Here is a 15,334-nt window from a genome sequence, read left to right on the forward strand (position 1 = left end):
TTTAACTCAAATATTTGCTTCTGGGGGTCCCTGGAACAACATATTTTGAGATGGGATGGGGGGGGGGTCCGCGGACAAATACATATCATTATGGGGGTCCTTGACATGAAAAAAGTAAGTTTGAGAACCACTGATATAGTAATCTCTCAAGAACAGATTCAGAGCTGCGTTTTACCTGGGATCTCAGATTGCTGATATAGCAACAAAGTAAAAAAAAAAAAAAGAAATGTTAGGATTTAGAAGACATTTGTAGAATCCCCAGAAGCAAAGATTTGAGTTAAACATGTTCACTTTAAAAATATATATATTCAAAGAGTTGCACACATTTTCACGATTTTTCAAAAATAGCAGATCTATTTAGATCTATTTAGATCTATTTATGAGCTTGTACTGTAGATCTGTTATTTTTGAATAGCCAAAGAAATTACACACAGATGCTTTCCCGATCTCAATGGGTTAAATGAATGACAACAACATAAACATTTTCTTACTTATTTTCATGTTTATTCTAAAGGTGGCTGGGATGTTGATATATTACATCCTGTCTGGAGGACACCATCCATTTGGCAACGTTGCCAACATTTTGAGTGGAGAGTACAACCTGGACCATGTTCAGGATGAGGTTGCCAAGGACCTCATCGAGAGGATGATCAAAATAGACCCAAAGAAAAGACCTACAGTGGAGGAATGCTTGGATCATCCCTACTTCTGGCCTCCCCAAACGTAATAGAAACATTGGCCCTCATTTATCAACGCGGTGCAGCCCAAATAATGAGCGTACGGCGTAATCACCGCACCTTTCGGCATTTATCAATATATCCTGACGTGGGCTTCACCCTACCATACGCTGAGATCTCACGTCTGGTCGAGACCAGTTGTTGACGTTGGCTGCACCCGTTTATTCCATCCTAGACCTGCGGAGCAGCATTGTCTGACTGTCTGACAGGCATCTAGACACATAATCCACTCCTAAATGTGTATATCTACACTAATAAATAATCACTGTGAAAATATATCATTTTATAAAGTAATTTAAACAAACTGCTTTAACAGTCATTCAGATAAGATTGTAGATCTGTCTGTATTGAAAATAGCAGATCTACAAGCTCACAAGCCAGCGTTGCATCGCGACGCGTTGTGAGCTTGTAGATCTGCTATTTTCAAAAATATACGAGCGCTTTTTGTGCGTGAGCTTGTGCGGCGAGGCGAAACTATTTCTTATTGGCTTTTCATGTCTTTGGTCGTATTCTGGTTCGTCTTCATGTCGTAAAATCGGGGCGTTTTGAGAATTTTTAAGGGCGTGTTATTTAAATTACGCTCGGTTTCAGCCGTGACATTTATCAACGCTGGGACCAAGTGTACGCTCGGATCAGCTGTGTAGGATGCGTTGATAAATGTGACTTCGACGTTGGTGTACGGCCGAATATATGGAAAAATATGCGCCGGTTTATACGCTGCGTTGATAAATGAGGGCCATTATCTGTTGCACAGACAGTATTTCTTTTCTCAATGTTATTTGTACTTATTATGAGCACTTAATCACAACCATAGCTCATATATTAGGCACTGCAACATGTTGTGAGAACAGTTTGACCCCATGCTACGTTTTCTACCAACATGTTTTAAAGCAACAGTACACCTTGGTAGAGTTTTGGGTTGTGTAGTTACCTTGCCATGATGATGTAACTCCAAAGGTGGGCGAGATATCAAAAACAGTTGCCTTATTGATTAGAAGTTGATCATTCAAAATATGATGATATGGACTTAAATTTTAACCATAAACAGCTCTCAAAGTCACTCTTTTAGCACATACGCAAATATGCAAACAAAGACAATTCTGCCAATAGAACATCACAAGATCTAGTTCTGCATTTTAACCACTATAGTTGAGTGGAGTCCCTCAGGGCTGATCGATCGTTGTCTATGTTGTGCAAAAGTTCTCCCTCTGAATATGGATCCTGGAATATAGGTGGTCTATGCATTTGATGTATTATCGTGTGTTGTCCTTGCTTACTGTAAATCGCTCTGGATTAAGAGCGTTTGCTAAATTGTAAATTGTAAATTTTACTTTATTTTTATGTATTTATTTTATGTCAACATAACCCCCTTGGGGGTCCTCGGGTCCCACTTTGAGAACCAACGGCTTACAGAGTGATAATTTTCAGTACAATATTTTTATTTTCGAAATATTCCAGGAGAGTTGATTTCCTGAAAGCGGTCGCAACTGAAAAGGAAATTGACCAGTTCCATAAACACCCTAAGGACGTTCAGTCGAACCTCATGGCGGTACTGGACCAGTGTGCTGAGGAGGGACTATTTGTAGCATGGAAAGACAGAATGAAAGACAAGGTGACTAAATCATTTAAACTTCTCGTGTGTCTTCATGTCCAATAGAATAGCTAATTTAAAGGGATAGTTCACCCAGCGGTTCCGGTAGGAGATACAAAGGAGACTCTTTGTGTCTCCTACCGGAACCGCTGACGGTCATCAAATTATTGGCTTAGCAATGCGACGGAAAAAGAATATCCATGAATTCAAGTCTCCAAGGGGTGAGTAATCGATAGAAAAAAGTCATTTAGGGGGTGAACTATCCATTTAACTTTGTGTTGTGTGTGTTTCCAGTTGCCGCAGGAGGTGTTTGAGGAGATGGAGAGATGGAACAGGAAGTTTCCCTACCGTGACGATGGGTTTGGATTGCTACGCTTCATAGAATCTGTACAGGCACCAGTAAGATGAATTTAAATCTATAACAGTTAAACCGCTCCCATTCGTTTATAAATTGTACATTGTAAATAAGTTAAATTATATTTTTATTTTCTAATGTGTGTTCCATTCCCTGGGTGTGGATCCAAGTCTGAAGTCTTACCTATGTTGTAACAGGTTGTGTTACATTGTTCCCATCACAACGTTATTTCCATAGAAAGAAGAGGGGTGGGGGAGGGGGCAAGTGGGAAGGAGATCAAACAAGAGAACAACAAAAAGGCCAAACAAGTTATCTACATATTTACATTAGTACCTGAGATTAAAAAAAATATGACGAAGGTGCCTGAGCATAGCAGCAATGTATACTGTGCATGATGTACTTATGGACGTTAAGGTGCTTAGAGAAAAAAAAAGAAAAGCACAATAAAAGACAAAACAAAGTCAGTGCGTGGCTTCTGTCAGTTCCGTGGAGTGGCGCTGCCCCGACCCATAGCATTGGGCATATGACTTGTGTCCGGTGATGTGGGTCGAGGTTTTTGACATCGCCAGTCCGTGGTGAGGGGCTGCAGGGGCGTGGGGCTCTCCTCGCTGCACATTGTTGTCCTCCCCTCATTGGGGTGGTGGGATCCGTGCTAGGGATTTAACTATTTTAACTTAACGATAACTATACTCCCCTATTTCTGAAGCTTTACCACTTGATAACTATCTTTTTATTTTTACTTTTTGTTTTACTGTTTTTGTTTTTTGTCTTATGCGTATGATTTTCTGTGTGTACACTGTTTTGTATGTCTGTATGTTTGAATGTAGGTCTGAGTTTGTTGTAGTCTCGACTAAATGTAAACTGAAAAAACATGCAAAAATAAATGATTATAAAAAAAATGCAGCAGTTAGATAGATGTGAGTGTGTTCAGTACTTTATAAAGGAGTGGTGTGAGTGTGTTCATCATAACATTTAGGGTGCGTTCGGAAATTACGCACCGGAGCACACTCGCCTATTAGTTTGTATTGGTCAGTGCACTCAGTGCTGTATTTTCGAACGCGCCCCAAGTGTTCAGTGACCACTGCTTTGTGTGTTTACAGTAAGTGACGTTGACCTGATGGAGCAGTTTCCTGGTCTGATTGGAAGTGTCCACATGTTTGTCAAAGAGCTCGGCTGGAACACACGGGTCACCCTGGAAGATTTCTTCAAGAACACACATCCCAAACTTGATCCACATAAAGTAAACTGACACTGGTATAATCCACATAAGGTAGACTGACACTGGTAGAATCCACATAAGGTCAAAGTAACAATACCACAATGTAGAAATACTCTGTTACTGTTAAGTAAAGGCCTGCATTCAAACATGTTACTTGAGTATAAATAGTGCAACAGTACCTGCTAAAGTAGCCTATGCTCACAGCCTATAGCCCCATATTTATCATCAATTTGTTTTTTAGATTTTTTTTTGTTTTTCGGACCTTCAAATAGTAAAATCAGACATTTTTATAAAAAAAAATAAACATTACTGGGTTTGGTTATGTTCTATTGAATCAGCTTTGTTTGTGTTCGTTTACGTGCTAAAAGAGTGACTTTAAAAGCTGTTTTACCGTACAATGTCGATGAGGAGCATATTTTGAATTATCAATTTCTAATCAATGGAGCAATTATTTTTCATTTCTTGTCCACCTTTGGAGTTACTTTAAAGGCTTTACCTTTGGTATTTTTGCTCTGATATATTATAGCTTGTATTTTAACCCACTGTCCTTTTTGTGTTTTAATCATTGTTTCATAATAAATTGATGATCTTTTGGCACATCTGTCTTTGTTCACGGTTTGTACACCGCTAAGCTGCTCTCCATATCCGGTAAAAGAACCGAAACTAGCCTTTTGTACCTGGTTCCTGTTCATTGTAGTTCCTCTAGTAATGTTGAGTCAAATTGTTGTAGCTTCTCTTTAAATGCTGATAAAGGAGTTCCCATAGGCTCCTGGTTCAACCCTAGGTGGCGTAGTCGGTTTAGTTCAAAAGGTCCCACTATTTGGGCCCTGGCCACACATGATAAAACATGACGCTGTTGGTTCACTAAGAAAAGAAACAACTTTGATTATTGCACCATAAAACATATCAATTTAATATCTGCATTGGCCACAATAATAAAAGTGATTAAGCTAGCAAAACCATTTTTACACCTTTCAATCTGTGTGATGTAACAAGTTAGCTCAAGTAAACATCCCTGGAACAATAATACATATAACAATAATAATAACATTAAAGAACACCTGCAATTTTCAAAAGTACCTACTGGACAGTATAGATAAGTCTTCCAGCTTGTCAGCAGAAAATGAAAATAATCTAAAAAAAAATAGATGTCTCAGTTTGCACAACATTTTAACAACAATTTAATTGAAAATCGTTTCTGTTTTGTTCCTCACAAGGTCAGTGGCTATACTTTGTTTTTAGTTTTTTTGTTGAGAATTAAACAGCACACACGTAAATCATCAACAGCAATACGTGTATTGTGAATGTTATACTCCAGAATAAAAACATTTCCGCAAAAACACAGATTTCTGTTTTTCAGTAGAAACACCTATAGAGACACCAGGTAAACTGGGAATATAGTCTTGAGCTCAGATTCACATTCCTTAATTTGCTACATCAGGCAGGTAACGTGGTTCAACCTTCTGCAGAACATTTTAAAAAACATTGTTTTTATGTTGAGTAATCTCTTAACTACAATTATTTGAAAACTTTAGTTACTAGTTACTTTGCAGATTTAGATTATAATTACTAAATATACATTAACCACTTAAGCTTTATATATATATATATTTCGGCTGTTTGAAAATAGCCGATCTACAAGCTCACAACGCGTCACATCACTACGCGTTGTGAGCTTGTAGATGCTACTTTCAAAAGATTTCTATACATTTAGAAAACTTGAAATGGGACATTTCTGTATAATGAGTAATTTTACTTTTGCATGGACTTTTAATTGTAACGGAGTATTTCTACATTGTCATACTGATCCTTTTACTCAAGTAAAGAATGTGAGTACTTCTTCCACCACTGAAACGTAGGCTGTGTATTATGCAGAGCAGCACTCAAAAGTACAATTTGTTGAAAAATAGAATGTATTGATTAGCATGAAGCATGTGATTTTGGACGTCATGATGAAACTGCAGCCAAGAGAGTCCAGATGACAGCACCCTCTGACCCACAGGTTAGTATCATTTATAAGCACGAGCAGATGTGACTTATAGCAGAGGGTAGTGAAAGGCCTAAGAACAAATGCTCCCCTTTTCACATTGGCCTATTATAGCGTCACCAGGAGGCCACGATAACCTACCTGACCTGGCGGAGACCTGTGCTACGAGGAGCACTTTTTCTAGTTGACACTGTTTTACTGTTCAGAAACATTGTACATTTTGACTTTCTTTGCAAAATTATAGCAACTGTTGACTGCAGAGGATCAGACTTTTGTTAAATGTAACTTTAATCTAATGCCACAAATTTCAGGCAATTTAGAGTTGATTGGTAGTACTTTGTAGTGACTTTTTTTTTTGGTCCCTAACATTCATCGAGCTCTGGACTTAGTCAATTTTTTTTTTCACCATTGTGTCACTACCGAAACGAAAGTTTGTCACTACCGAAACGAAAGTTAAATCCGAAAAAATCATTAAGTGTGGAGGCCAAAATCGTCCCCCCAAAAACCTCTTAGGAGTACGTTTCAGGCAATTTAGAGTTGATTGGTAGTACTTTGTAGTGACTTTTTTTTTTGGTCCCTAACATTCATCGAGCTCTGGACTTAGTAAAAAAAAATCACCATTGTGTCACTACCGAAACAAAAGTTTGTCACTACCGAAACGAAAGTTAAATCCGAAAAAAACACTAAGTGTGGAGGCCAAAATCGTCCCCCCAAAAACCTCTTAGGAGTACGTTTCAGGCAATTTAGAGTTGATTGGTAGTACTTTGTAGTGACTTTTTTTTTTGGTCCCTAACATTCATCGAGCTCTGGACTTAGTACATTTTTTTTCACCATTGTGTCACTACCGAAACGAAAGTTTGTCACTACCGAAACGAAAGTTAAATCCGAAAAAATCACTTAGTGTGGAGGCCAAAATCGTCCCCCCAAAAACCTGTTAGGAGTACGTTTCAGGCAATTTAGAGATGATTGGTAGTACTTTGTAGTGACTTTTTTTTTTTTGTCCCTAACATTCATCGAGCTCTGGACTTAGTCAATTTTTTTTTCACCATTGTGTCACTACCGAAACGAAAGTTTGTCACTACCGAAACGAAAGTTAAATCCGAAAAAATCACTAAGTGTGGAGGCCAAAATCGTCCCCCCAAAGACCTCTTAGGAGTACGTTTCAGGCAATTTAGAGTTGATTGGTAGTACTTTGTAGTGACTTTTTTTTTTGGTCCCTAACATTCATCGAGCTCTGGACTTGGTAAAAAAAGAAAAAATCACCATTGTGTCACTACCGAAACGAAAGTTTGTCACTACCGAAACGAAAGTTAAATCCGAAAAAATCACTAAGTGTGGAGCCCAAAATCGTCCCCCCAAAAACCTCTTAGAAGTACGTTTCAGGCAATTTAAAGTTGATTGGTAGTACTTTGTAGTGACTTTTTCTTTTTTGGTCCCTAACATTCATCGAGCTCTGGACTTAGTAAAAAAAAATATTCACCATTGTGTTACTACCGAAACGAAAGTTAAATCCGAAAAAATCATTAAGTGTGGAGGCCAAAATCCCCCCCCCAAAAACCTCTTAGGAGTACGTTTCAGGCAATTTAGAGTTGATTGGTAGTACTTTGTAGTGACTTTTTTTTTTGGTCCCTAACATTCATCGAGCTCTGGACTTAGTCCATTTTTTTTTTCACCATTGTGTCACTACCGAAACGAAAGTTTGTCACTACCGAAACGAAAGTTAAATCCGAAAAAATCACTAAGTGTGGAGGCCAAAATCGTCCCCCCAAAAACCTCTTAGGAATACGTTTCAGGCAATTTAGAGTTGATTGGTAGTACTTTGTAGTGACTTTTTTTTTTGTCCCTAAAATTCATCGAGCTCTGGACTTAGTAAAAAAAAAAATCACCATTGTGTCACTACCGAAACGAAAGTTTGTCACTACCGAAACGAAAGTTAAATCCGAAAAAATCATTAAGTGTGGAGGCCAAAATCGTCCCCCCAAAAACCTGTTAGGAGTACGTTTCAGGCAATTTAGAGTTGATTGGTAGTACTTTGTAGTGACTTTTTTTTTTGGTCCTTAACATTAATCGAGCTCTGGACTTAGTACATTTTTTTTTTCACCATTGTGTCACTACCGAAACGAAAGTTTGTCACTACCGAAACGAAAGTTAAATCCGAAAAAATCACTAAGTGTGGAGGCCAAAATCGTCCCCCAAAAAACCTGTTAGGAGTACGTTTCAGGCAATTTGTTGATTGGTAGTATTTTGTAATGACTTTTTTTTTGGTCCCTAACATTCATCGAGCTCTGGACTTAGTACATTTTTTTTCACCATTGTGTCACTACCGAAACGAAAGTTTGTCACTACCGAAACGAAAGTTAAATCCGAAAAAAATCACTTAGTGTGGAGGCCAAAATCGTCCCCCCAAAAACCTGTTAGGAGTACGTTTCAGGCAATTTAGAGATGATTGGTAGTACTTTGTAGTGACTTTTTTTTTTTTGTCCCTAACATTCATCGAGCTCTGGACTTAGTCAATTTTTTTTTCACCATTGTGTCACTACCGAAACGAAAGTTTGTCACTACCGAAACGAAAGTTAAATCCGAAAAAATCACTAAGTGTGGAGGCCAAAATCGTCCCCCCAAAGACCTCTTAGGAGTACGTTTCAGGCAATTTAGAGTTGATTGGTAGTACTTTGTAGTGACTTTTTTTTTTGGTCCCTAACATTCATCGAGCTCTGGACTTGGTAAAAAAAGAAAAAATCACCATTGTGTCACTACCGAAACGAAAGTTTGTCACTACCGAAACGAAAGTTAAATCCGAAAAAATCACTAAGTGTGGAGCCCAAAATCGTCCCCCCAAAAACCTCTTAGAAGTACGTTTCAGGCAATTTAAAGTTGATTGGTAGTACTTTGTAGTGACTTTTTCTTTTTTGGTCCCTAACATTCATCGAGCTCTGGACTTAGTAAAAAAAAATATTCACCATTGTGTTACTACCGAAACGAAAGTTAAATCCGAAAAAATCATTAAGTGTGGAGGCCAAAATCGTCCCCCCAAAGACCTCTTAGGAGTACGTTTCAGGCAATTTAGAGTTGATTGGTAGTACTTTGTAGTGACTTTTTTTTTTGGTCCCTAACATTCATCGAGCTCTGGACTTGGTAAAAAAAGAAAAAATCACCATTGTGTCACTACCGAAACGAAAGTTTGTCACTACCGAAACGAAAGTTAAATCCGAAAAAATCACTAAGTGTGGAGCCCAAAATCGTCCCCCCAAAAACCTCTTAGAAGTACGTTTCAGGCAATTTAAAGTTGATTGGTAGTACTTTGTAGTGACTTTTTCTTTTTTGGTCCCTAACATTCATCGAGCTCTGGACTTAGTAAAAAAAAATATTCACCATTGTGTTACTACCGAAACGAAAGTTAAATCCGAAAAAATCATTAAGTGTGGAGGCCAAAATCGTCCCCCCAAAAACCTCTTAGGAGTACGTTTCAGGCAATTTAGAGTTGATTGGTAGTACTTTGTAGTGACTTTTTTTTTTGGTCCCTAACATTCATCGAGCTCTGGACTTAGTCCATTTTTTTTTTCACCATTGTGTCACTACCGAAACGAAAGTTTGTCACTACCGAAACGAAAGTTAAATCCGAAAAAATCACTAAGTGTGGAGGCCAAAATCGTCCCCCCAAAAACCTCTTAGGAATACGTTTCAGGCAATTTAGAGTTGATTGGTAGTACTTTGTAGTGACTTTTTTTTTTGTCCCTAAAATTCATCGAGCTCTGGACTTAGTAAAAAAAAAAATCACCATTGTGTCACTACCGAAACGAAAGTTTGTCACTACCGAAACGAAAGTTAAATCCGAAAAAATCATTAAGTGTGGAGGCCAAAATCGTCCCCCAAAAAACCTGTTAGGAGTACGTTTCAGGCAATTTAGAGTTGATTGGTAGTACTTTGTAGTGACTTTTTTTTTTGGTCCTTAACATTAATCGAGCTCTGGACTTAGTACATTTTTTTTTTCACCATTGTGTCACTACCGAAACGAAAGTTTGTCACTACCGAAACGAAAGTTAAATCCGAAAAAAATCACTTAGTGTGGAGGCCAAAATCGTCCCCCCAAAAACCTGTTAGGAGTACGTTTCAGGCAATTTAGAGTTGATTGGTAGTACTTTGTAGTGACTTTTTTTTTTGGTCCCTAACATTCATCGAGCTCTGGACTTAGTCCATTTTTTTTTTCACCATTGTGTCACTACCGAAACGAAAGTTTGTCACTACCGAAACGAAAGTTAAATCCGAAAAAATCACTAAGTGTGGAGGCCAAAATCGTCCCCCCAAAAACCTCTTAGGAATACGTTTCAGGCAATTTAGAGTTGATTGGTAGTACTTTGTAGTGACTTTTTTTTTTGTCCCTAAAATTCATCGAGCTCTGGACTTAGTAAAAAAAAAAAATCACCATTGTGTCACTACCGAAACGAAAGTTTGTCACTACCGAAACGAAAGTTAAATCCGAAAAAATCACTAAGTGTGGAGGCCAAAATCGTCCCCCCAAAAACCTGTTAGGAGTACGTTTCAGGCAATTTAGAGTTGATTGGTAGTACTTTGTAGTGACTTTTTTTTTTGGTCCTTAACATTAATCGAGCTCTGGACTTAGTACATTTTTTTTTTCACCATTGTGTCACTACCGAAACGAAAGTTTGTCACTACCGAAACGAAAGTTAAATCCGAAAAAATCACTAAGTGTGGAGGCCAAAATCGTCCCCCAAAAAACCTGTTAGGAGTACGTTTCAGGCAATTTGTTGATTGGTAGTATTTTGTAATGACTTTTTTTTTGGTCCCTAACATTCATCGAGCTCTGGACTTGGTAAAAAAAATTTTTCACCATTGTGTCACTACCGAAACGAAAGTTTGTCACTACCGAAACGAAAGTTAAATCCGAAAAAATCACTAAGTGTGGAGGCCAAAATCGTCCCCCCAAAAACCTGTTAGGAGTACGTTTCAGGCAATTTAGAGTTGATTGGTAGTACTTTGTAGTGACTTTTTTTTTGTGGTCCCTAACATTCATCGAGCTCTGGACTTGGTAAAAAAAAATGTTCACCATTGTGTCACTACCGAAACGAAAGTTTGTCACTACCGAAACGAAAGTTTGTCACTACCGAAACGAAAGTTAAATCCGAAAAAATCACTAAGTGTGGAAGCCAAAATCGTCCCCCCAAAAACCTGTTAGGAGTACGTTTCAGGCAATTTAGAGTTGATTGATGGTACTTTGTACTGACTTTTTTTTTTGGTCCCTAACATTCATCGAGCTCTGGACTTAGTTAAAAAAAAATCACCATTTTGTCACTACCGAAACGAAGGTTTGTCACTACCGAAACGAAAGTTAAATCCGAAAAAATCACTAAGTGTGGAGGCCAAAATCGTCCCCCCAAAAACCTGTTAGGAGTACGTTTCAGGCAATTTAGAGTTGATTGGTAGTACTTTGTAGTGACTTTTTTTTTTGGTCCTTAACATTAATCGAGCTCTGGACTTAGTACATTTTTTTTTTCACCATTGTGTCACTACCGAAACGAAAGTTTGTCACTACCGAAACGAAAGTTAAATCCGAAAAAATCACTAAGTGTGGAGGCCAAAATCGTCCCCCAAAAAACCTGTTAGGAGTACGTTTCAGGCAATTTGTTGATTGGTAGTATTTTGTAATGACTTTTTTTTTGGTCCCTAACATTCATCGAGCTCTGGACTTAGTACATTTTTTTTCACCATTGTGTCACTACCGAAACGAAAGTTTGTCACTACCGAAACGAAAGTTAAATCCGAAAAAAATCACTTAGTGTGGAGGCCAAAATCGTCCCCCCAAAAACCTGTTAGGAGTACGTTTCAGGCAATTTAGAGATGATTGGTAGTACTTTGTAGTGACTTTTTTTTTTTGTCCCTAACATTCATCGAGCTCTGGACTTAGTCAATTTTTTTTTCACCATTGTGTCACTACCGAAACGAAAGTTTGTCACTACCGAAACGAAAGTTAAATCCGAAAAAATCACTAAGTGTGGAGGCCAAAATCGTCCCCCCAAAGACCTCTTAGGAGTACGTTTCAGGCAATTTAGAGTTGATTGGTAGTACTTTGTAGTGACTTTTTTTTTTGGTCCCTAACATTCATCGAGCTCTGGACTTGGTAAAAAAAGAAAAAATCACCATTGTGTCACTACCGAAACGAAAGTTTGTCACTACCGAAACGAAAGTTAAATCCGAAAAAATCACTAAGTGTGGAGCCCAAAATCGTCCCCCCAAAAACCTCTTAGAAGTACGTTTCAGGCAATTTAAAGTTGATTGGTAGTACTTTGTAGTGACTTTTTTTTTTGGTCCTTAACATTAATCGAGCTCTGGACTTAGTACATTTTTTTTTTCACCATTGTGTCACTACCGAAACGAAAGTTTGTCACTACCGAAACGAAAGTTAAATCCGAAAAAATCACTAAGTGTGGAGGCCAAAATCGTCCCCCAAAAAACCTGTTAGGAGTACGTTTCAGGCAATTTGTTGATTGGTAGTATTTTGTAATGACTTTTTTTTTGGTCCCTAACATTCATCGAGCTCTGGACTTAGTACATTTTTTTTCACCATTGTGTCACTACCGAAACGAAAGTTTGTCACTACCGAAACGAAAGTTAAATCCGAAAAAAATCACTTAGTGTGGAGGCCAAAATCGTCCCCCCAAAAACCTGTTAGGAGTACGTTTCAGGCAATTTAGAGATGATTGGTAGTACTTTGTAGTGACTTTTTTTTTTTTGTCCCTAACATTCATCGAGCTCTGGACTTAGTCAATTTTTTTTTCACCATTGTGTCACTACCGAAACGAAAGTTTGTCACTACCGAAACGAAAGTTAATCCGAAAAAATCACTAAGTGTGGAGGCCAAAATCGTCCCCCCAAAGACCTCTTAGGAGTACGTTTCAGGCAATTTAGAGTTGATTGGTAGTACTTTGTAGTGACTTTTTTTTTTGGTCCCTAACATTCATCGAGCTCTGGACTTGGTAAAAAAAGAAAAAATCACCATTGTGTCACTACCGAAACGAAAGTTTGTCACTACCGAAACGAAAGTTAAATCCGAAAAAATCACTAAGTGTGGAGCCCAAAATCGTCCCCCCAAAAACCTCTTAGAAGTACGTTTCAGGCAATTTAAAGTTGATTGGTAGTACTTTGTAGTGACTTTTTCTTTTTTGGTCCCTAACATTCATCGAGCTCTGGACTTAGTAAAAAAAAATATTCACCATTGTGTTACTACCGAAACGAAAGTTAAATCCGAAAAAATCATTAAGTGTGGAGGCCAAAATCGTCCCCCCAAAGACCTCTTAGGAGTACGTTTCAGGCAATTTAGAGTTGATTGGTAGTACTTTGTAGTGACTTTTTTTTTTGGTCCCTAACATTCATCGAGCTCTGGACTTGGTAAAAAAAGAAAAAATCACCATTGTGTCACTACCGAAACGAAAGTTTGTCACTACCGAAACGAAAGTTAAATCCGAAAAAATCACTAAGTGTGGAGCCCAAAATCGTCCCCCCAAAAACCTCTTAGAAGTACGTTTCAGGCAATTTAAAGTTGATTGGTAGTACTTTGTAGTGACTTTTTCTTTTTTGGTCCCTAACATTCATCGAGCTCTGGACTTAGTAAAAAAAAATATTCACCATTGTGTTACTACCGAAACGAAAGTTAAATCCGAAAAAATCATTAAGTGTGGAGGCCAAAATCGTCCCCCCAAAGACCTCTTAGGAGTACGTTTCAGGCAATTTAGAGTTGATTGGTAGTACTTTGTAGTGACTTTTTTTTTTGGTCCCTAACATTCATCGAGCTCTGGACTTGGTAAAAAAAGAAAAAATCACCATTGTGTCACTACCGAAACGAAAGTTTGTCACTACCGAAACGAAAGTTAAATCCGAAAAAATCACTAAGTGTGGAGCCCAAAATCGTCCCCCCAAAAACCTCTTAGAAGTACGTTTCAGGCAATTTAAAGTTGATTGGTAGTACTTTGTAGTGACTTTTTCTTTTTTGGTCCCTAACATTCATCGAGCTCTGGACTTAGTAAAAAAAAATATTCACCATTGTGTTACTACCGAAACGAAAGTTAAATCCGAAAAAATCATTAAGTGTGGAGGCCAAAATCGTCCCCCCAAAAACCTCTTAGGAGTACGTTTCAGGCAATTTAGAGTTGATTGGTAGTACTTTGTAGTGACTTTTTTTTTTTGTCCCTAACATTCATCGAGCTCTGGACTTAGTCCATTTTTTTTTTCACCATTGTGTCACTACCGAAACGAAAGTTTGTCACTACCGAAACGAAAGTTAAATCCGAAAAAATCACTAAGTGTGGAGGCCAAAATCGTCCCCCCAAAAACCTCTTAGGAATACGTTTCAGGCAATTTAGAGTTGATTGGTAGTACTTTGTAGTGACTTTTTTTTTTGTCCCTAAAATTCATCGAGCTCTGGACTTAGTAAAAAAAAAATCACCATTGTGTCACTACCGAAACGAAAGTTTGTCACTACCGAAACGAAAGTTAAATCCGAAAAAATCATTAAGTGTGGAGGCCAAAATCGTCCCCCAAAAAACCTGTTAGGAGTACGTTTCAGGCAATTTAGAGTTGATTGGTAGTACTTTGTAGTGACTTTTTTTTTTGGTCCTTAACATTAATCGAGCTCTGGACTTAGTACATTTTTTTTTTCACCATTGTGTCACTACCGAAACGAAAGTTTGTCACTACCGAAACGAAAGTTAAATCCGAAAAAATCACTAAGTGTGGAGGCCAAAATCGTCCCCCAAAAAACCTGTTAGGAGTACGTTTCAGGCAATTTGTTGATTGGTAGTATTTTGTAATGACTTTTTTTTTGGTCCCTAACATTCATCGAGCTCTGGACTTAGTACGTTTTTTTTCACCATTGTGTCACTACCGAAACGAAAGTTTGTCACTACCGAAACGAAAGTTAAATCCGAAAAAAATCACTTAGTGTGGAGGCCAAAATCGTCCCCCCAAAAACCTGTTAGGAGTACGTTTCAGGCAATTTAGAGATGATTGGTAGTACTTTGTAGTGACTTTTTTTTTTTTGTCCCTAACATTCATCGAGCTCTGGACTTAGTCAATTTTTTTTTCACCATTGTGTCACTACCGAAACGAAAGTTTGTCACTACCGAAACGAAAGTTAAATCCGAAAAAATCACTAAGTGTGGAGGCCAAAATCGTCCCCCCAAAGACCTCTTAGGAGTACGTTTCAGGCAATTTAGAGTTGATTGGTAGTACTTTGTAGTGACTTTTTTTTTTGGTCCCTAACATTCATCGAGCTCTGGACTTGGTAAAAAAAGAAAAAATCACCATTGTGTCACTACCGAAACGAAAGTTTGTCACTACCGAAACGAAAGTTAAATCCGAAAAAATCACTAAGTGTGGAGCCCAAAATCGTCCCCCCAAAAACCTCTTAGAAGTACGTTTCAGGCAATTTAAA

The 15,334-nt window shown here is 38.1% G+C and overlaps 1 protein-coding gene across 1 annotated transcript in view; it reads left to right on the forward strand.

The window, feature by feature from the left end:
- Window positions 1–523: 523 nt before the first annotated feature.
- Window positions 524–15,334, forward strand: part of LOC311053836 (uncharacterized protein) — a gene marked incomplete at both ends in the record, with an annotated part of 30,983 nt that continues 16,172 nt past the window's right edge. Inside the window, 3 exons of the mRNA XM_084069546.1 lie at window positions 524–723; window positions 2,196–2,349; window positions 2,623–2,727. Of these exons, the coding sequence (XP_083925672.1) occupies window positions 524–723; window positions 2,196–2,349; window positions 2,623–2,727 (459 nt within the window). The remainder of the gene's footprint in view (window positions 724–2,195; window positions 2,350–2,622; window positions 2,728–15,334) is intronic.

Source organism: Gymnoscopelus microlampas (genome assembly GCF_963454915.1).
Source record: "Gymnoscopelus microlampas genome assembly, chromosome: 2".
In the NCBI taxonomy this organism is placed as follows: Eukaryota; Metazoa; Chordata; class Actinopteri; order Myctophiformes; family Myctophidae; genus Gymnoscopelus; species Gymnoscopelus microlampas.